The sequence below is a fragment of the Phanerochaete carnosa genome (assembly GCF_000300595.1).
Source record: "Phanerochaete carnosa HHB-10118-sp unplaced genomic scaffold PHACAscaffold_160, whole genome shotgun sequence".
Taxonomy (NCBI): Eukaryota; Fungi; Basidiomycota; class Agaricomycetes; order Polyporales; family Phanerochaetaceae; genus Phanerochaete; species Phanerochaete carnosa.
In genome coordinates, this window is record NW_006767787.1 from 1 (window position 1) to 5,498 (window position 5,498).

At 51.9% G+C, this 5,498-nt stretch overlaps 1 protein-coding gene across 1 annotated transcript; it reads right to left on the bottom strand.

Moving 5' to 3' along the window:
• Positions 1-1,821: 1,821 nt before the first annotated feature.
• PHACADRAFT_265962 (uncharacterized protein) lies at positions 1,822-3,560 on the bottom strand (the record flags this gene model as incomplete). Its single annotated transcript, XM_007402443.1, has 11 exons — positions 1,822-2,129; positions 2,184-2,225; positions 2,276-2,327; positions 2,386-2,401; positions 2,462-2,602; positions 2,714-2,819; positions 2,876-2,973; positions 3,030-3,093; positions 3,207-3,358; positions 3,413-3,447; positions 3,511-3,560. The coding sequence occupies 11 exons, from the start codon at positions 3,555-3,557 to the stop codon at positions 1,881-1,883; spliced, it is 1,002 nt and encodes a 333-aa protein (XP_007402505.1). The 3' UTR covers positions 1,822-1,880.
• Positions 3,561-5,498: the final 1,938 nt, after the last annotated feature.

Consider the following 5,498-nt stretch of genomic DNA (forward strand, 5'->3'; position numbering starts at 1 on the left):
ATTGTAATCAGAAACTCGTAAATTATCAGGCCTGAGGGACAGATGTGTGTGAGCGACGCAATGGGAAGCAAAGAGTGTACTTGCACACGGTAGCCGTGGTAATATGACCCCACGTGGCACTGAAAGACGACGTATGAGTATTAGCCAGTTAAGTACAAACAAGGGTGCCGCTTGCTGTGAGTAGGCTAGGAGAAGACCTTCGTCTGACTGTACCGGCATAGTCAACGTGGGGAAGCGGGAATGCGAGCTGTGTCGAGTGTAGGCTGCTATTTGCGAAGTTATGAGCAACTTGGCTGGTCGCCTATCAGCACTTGCTTTTTTGTAACTATTTCCAGATGTACGACCCTTGCCAGTACCGTCTCATTAAAGATTGCGAGGGGCTTCTGAAAGCGCTGGCATCGTAGAAAGTGGCCCCGTTTTGAGCGAAACTATACTAAAACAGTACAGAGGTCAGGTGTTAACCTTCTGAGGACGTGAAGGCCATTTACATCCTCGAAAGCAGCGGGATACAGGACTTCCGTAACGCCCACTTTCCCCGTTCGTGCTATTCGAATGTCGCCCATAACAATTCCTGCGCATGAAATTAGAGGGCTTTATATAACACCGGAGACTCTTTTATCACTAACATGGCTTGTTATCCGATGTAAGATAGAGCTTTCAGGCTTTCAAGGCTTTGGAGTCTGCGCCGGAATACGGGCCACAGCGATGGCCAGGTTGTGCATTGGAGGAGGCGCTTGATGAGTCACGTGGCCTGTCGTCCGAATTCCGGAAAAAGAAGGTGTTTTGGATTGGGAAGGCGCTCTTCTACATTTTACATCAGCAGCAGACCCGCTCAGCGTGTGCATTGAAGCGCGACTAATACGAGGTATGTGTTCATCGCATTGGCGCGTCAGCTCTGGCCCCGTACGTATGGATGTGTGGATAGAGGACTTCCTTCAGCTCTTTACCGACACCTCCGACATGATGTTTGCCAACCATCCACTTTGTTCTTCCCAAGTGAAGCGTCTTTTTGCAATACTTGAGCCTATTCGACAGCTGGAGCTGTGCAAGCGTTCCGCCCTCTCAGCGATAACAGATGGAGGCCGGGTGAATGATTGGACTGGTTTGCCTTCGCCAGGCTTAGGCTTGTCAGGACTGCAAGCCAAGCCCCACACTATCGAACACCATAAGCCAGTAGCTTTGAGCGGTGGTTCCTATGGCTGATTATTCAGGTGCCATAGATCTGCTCTGGTCCACCCATTCCTCCGTTGCTGACATCAGGAAGCAGCCTGAGCATCTGGCTACACAGCAATGGCGTCCGTTACCACGAGCGACTGGCACCCAGCCGTATCTACCCTTGTCGCGGAGCATACGAGTGGGGCACAGGAGCATGCGGTCGCATTTAGCGGCAGTGCACAGCTGGACGCTGGCTAAAGTGTGTCCTGTAGCCTGGCTCGTCGGGTCCAGGAGCATCGAAGGGCTGAACGTGGCAGCGACTCCATGCCACCGGAAGTGCATGCTAAAGCGTACGGCAAATTTTCAGCGCTGAGAGTTGCAAGATTCAGTATCACACCAAAGGCATGTGCAGACGATAAAAGCGAGAATGACGAAGGACAGACATCGTCGGATTGCTCCGCTTGCCAATGATCTCGGACACTCGTCTGGGTATGTGCGCTCCATCTCGTGAGCCGTAAAGCGACCATCTGGAATAGCTACCTATTTGCTATGTAAAGGTGCGCGGAATGCATGCATTCACATTATGCCGAGCTCGACAGCACACTGCCCAACTGGGATCGCTCGATACCGTAAGCTCCGAGTCCCCTGCATGCATAAATAATAAGTGACGCTATCCGCCTGAAACATAGCATACTACAAAGTGCAGCTCAGTCATCGACGCCCGCTCACGCTTCTGCACTGATATCAAGACGTCCTTCATCGTACACTCCCGCAGCATCGTCCTCTTCGTCACAGGACTCGTCGCTCCAGCCATCTTGCAGAGTCCCTCCAATGTTGCCCAACAGATCCTCTGGCGTTCTGAACTGGAGTGTCGACTGACCCTGCCGTCGATCACTCGTGTGCATGGAATAGTCCGATGCTTCCGAGCCGGTCGTCCGGAGGTTGATCATGAAGCGGCTGATGAGCACCGAGGGCTGCGTAGCAGATCTATGAGTATAACACGGGCCAACGGAATGTAGGATACACACCATGTTGGTCGTTAGCATGCTCACGAGTGGTATAGATAAGTTCTTAGGCCCGACGTCAGTTATCTACCGACGTGCTCACGTCAGGGACGTACCGCAGAGAAGTTATCGTTTAGTAGTTGAGCTATGTTTATCGCTAGCAGAGCTCTATGTTCATTCTCGTCAGTAAGAATTCCTTCTAATGCGGCTGTCTCATCACGCTCACATGAAATAGAGAGTTCCTAAATGGGTAGCTGCTTATGAGCAGGAGAAAATTTCAAGGCGCGCAGAGGATTACTGACCATCGCGTAACAAACACGTCGTTAGCGAGACCGTCATGTTGAGGCGGCGGGTAGCCAACCAGTTTCCGAGCGTTTTCATCCACGTTAAGATGAGAACGATCGCGTCGGCGAGGATAAGTGAACCGCGTGCGACATACGTGACTGCGAGCGGGTTGCATCAGTGTCCCTGGGATGTTAGAATGCTCTGACCGGGGAACGTACGTCTATATATTGCGAAAACTTAGTATTAAAATAGTGAATCAGCAAGTATGTGCACCAACATGCTGTGTGTTCGTGCAGAGAATATGATCTCCTCGTTGCATGTCGTTCCGGTGAGTGGGTCCATGAATGATACGTACTTCGACTCCACCGCTTGATACTGCGTAGAGGCGTCAACCAGAAGACACGAGAGGTTCGAGCGGAGGTATTACGCACTAGATTTATCGCGAACGGCACCATGCTTAGAGCGAACACCGCCAACGACCAGACATAGCTCTTGTTCCAGATAGCGAAGACACGCAGGGCAGAAAAGACTAGCATGTAGAGGTCAATAAGGATTTATGATTCGAGCACACTGCGTAGGGCGTACGAGCGATCTGAAGAAATTGAATGAGGCTGAATATCCAGACCATGATTTCGAGTGGTGTGCAGCTATGCCAGGCTCCGGTAAGTAACCAGTAACACACGGGCCACAGATAAGCTGTGCTTACTCCTGTAGCAAAGCATTGTTACGGATTGGACATCGTTAAAGACATTTAATGCTTACGTTCGAAGTTGACGGCACAAGCTGCAGGGTAGCCGCGAGGAGTATACACCACCGCACCGAGCCGAGCAGCACGGCCGGTGCAGTGACAGGTCTTTGCCACACAATCCTAACCTCGTCGCCGATTGTAATGAGAATCTCGTATACGACGAGGGCTGAGAGACAGACAGCGTGTAAGCGATGCAACGATAAGCAGAGGATGTACTTGCACACGATAGCTATGGTAATGTAATCGGCCGTGGCACTGGAAGAGGAAGGTATCTGTATGAGCATTGGGCCGTAAAGTGCAAATAGGGATGACGCGTACAGCTGCGAGTAGGCTTGAACAAGAGCCTGGTTAGACTGCGTCGACATAATCAGCACGAAGCGAGAAAGTGGGTTGCATTGGGGGTAGGCTGCCACTTGCGCAGTTTATAGGCGACTTGGCTGGTTGTCTGCCAGCATTCATGTTGGGGTCGCTTCCGCGTGTGCGACCCTTTCCAGTGGCATTTCGTTAAAGATTGCTGAGGGCTGCTGAACGCACTGGTACTGAAGAGGCAGTGTGTAGACTCGAATACAACTTGGCCTCATTGCGAGCGAAGCTATGTTGAAGCAGCAAAGAAGTTTGAGATCAGTGCCCCGAGGCGATAAAAAGCTGTTAGCATGCTTGAGAGCGGCAGAAGTACGATCTCCGTACCGTCCGTGTTCCCAGCCAGCGCTATCAGCTCCGTCAATGTCGTGTCCAACTCTGACATATGCAATCAGATTGATTTGCACTGCATCAAAGGCTCTGTAATCACCCCTTGTTATCCGATGGAAGATGAAGCTTCCGAGCCTTCGACGTCTACGCCAGAATACAGGCGCGTGACAGCGACGGCCGGGAAATGCCCAGGAAAAAGCGCTTGCTGAGTTGCGTCGCCTTGTCCAGAAGAGGAAGGTGTAGTGCTTTAAATCAGGAAGACGCTCCACTTCGATTTTCCATTCTGACAGCACGCCTGTTGTGACCTCATCGCGCCGACGCGTCAGCTACGTCCTTCAGCTCAAGGCCTCAACGGCACCTCCCGCCCCGTGATCACTACTGTACCCGTCCGCTTTCCTCTTCCCTGAACGAGTCGCCTCCTTGCAACACGTGAGCCCATCAAACACTGAAGGAGCTGCGCGGATTTTTCCAGGTTCCAGTCGCCCCTTCAACGGCACCATATAGCGGCTGATATTCCCCCGAGATGCTGTGTGAAGCCTCGTCGATAGCCTGATGCTAGCGCTACATATGGACAGAATATTACGAGCAGTGGCCATACTTCTTACAAGATACGAGCGAGCCAAGGCGGGATGGAACGTGAGTTCCAGGGTCGCGTGTGACCTTCAGGACTTAAGCGCTCTCTACCGCGACGGCTTGCGAGATCACAGGCGGTCTCGTTCACAAGGATGGCATAACTGTTTGTCATGTTAATTATGATGATGAAGCAGTGAGACGAATACGAGGTGGAGAGACATGCCGCACTTTGAAGGCATGCCCTCACATGCTTCCTGGGATATGCAACAGTCATCCCTCCAGGAAAAGCGCTACGAGCCAAGGCGTACCATCAGCGAAAGTTCCAACTCGCGAAAATCAAGGTTGATAGTGCTTGCGTGACAGTAGGGGTGTTCAAAGTTCGCGCGCAAAACCGATTCACGGCCGCTTCAAGAGTCGTTTCGAACGAAGTGAAACGCGACTGAAGCGCGTGTGGACTTTGAACACCCCCGATCACGAGGAAGTAAACTCGAAGTGCTGGCGGCGCGAGGGACACATCCGCCTCATTCCTAATGGTCTATATACACTCCATTATACCTGTAGCGGGGCTCCTGCATGCTCTCAGGGAGCGAAGATGCCTCCAAAAAATTACCCATTGGTATGCACCATGAGGTGGCCGGGGAATGCTTGTATGGGGACACGCTTTTCATCGTAACACGCAGAAAATAAGTAGCAAAATATGAATATAAATTGATCCCACTGTCACTACTCTATGTGCATGGGGCTATTACAAAATTGATGCAAATGGCACAGGAGGAGGGGGAAGAGGAGGGTGCCAAGGACGGGGCGAAGCAGGTTGGTCCGGAAAGCGAGCTTGAATCGAGCAAAGGGCAGCGTGCGAAGCGGCTCGGGAGCCGCTTCGACGGACGACTTCGATTCGACACGATTCAGCACGATTCAGCCCGAATCGTCGCTTCAGGACCCCGAAACCGCGCCGCTTCGAGTTTCCGTTTCATCCTCTGAATCGCCATCAAAGCGAGTCCAAAGCGCGTTCAAAGCGAACTTTGAAGAGTTATAAGCCCGTG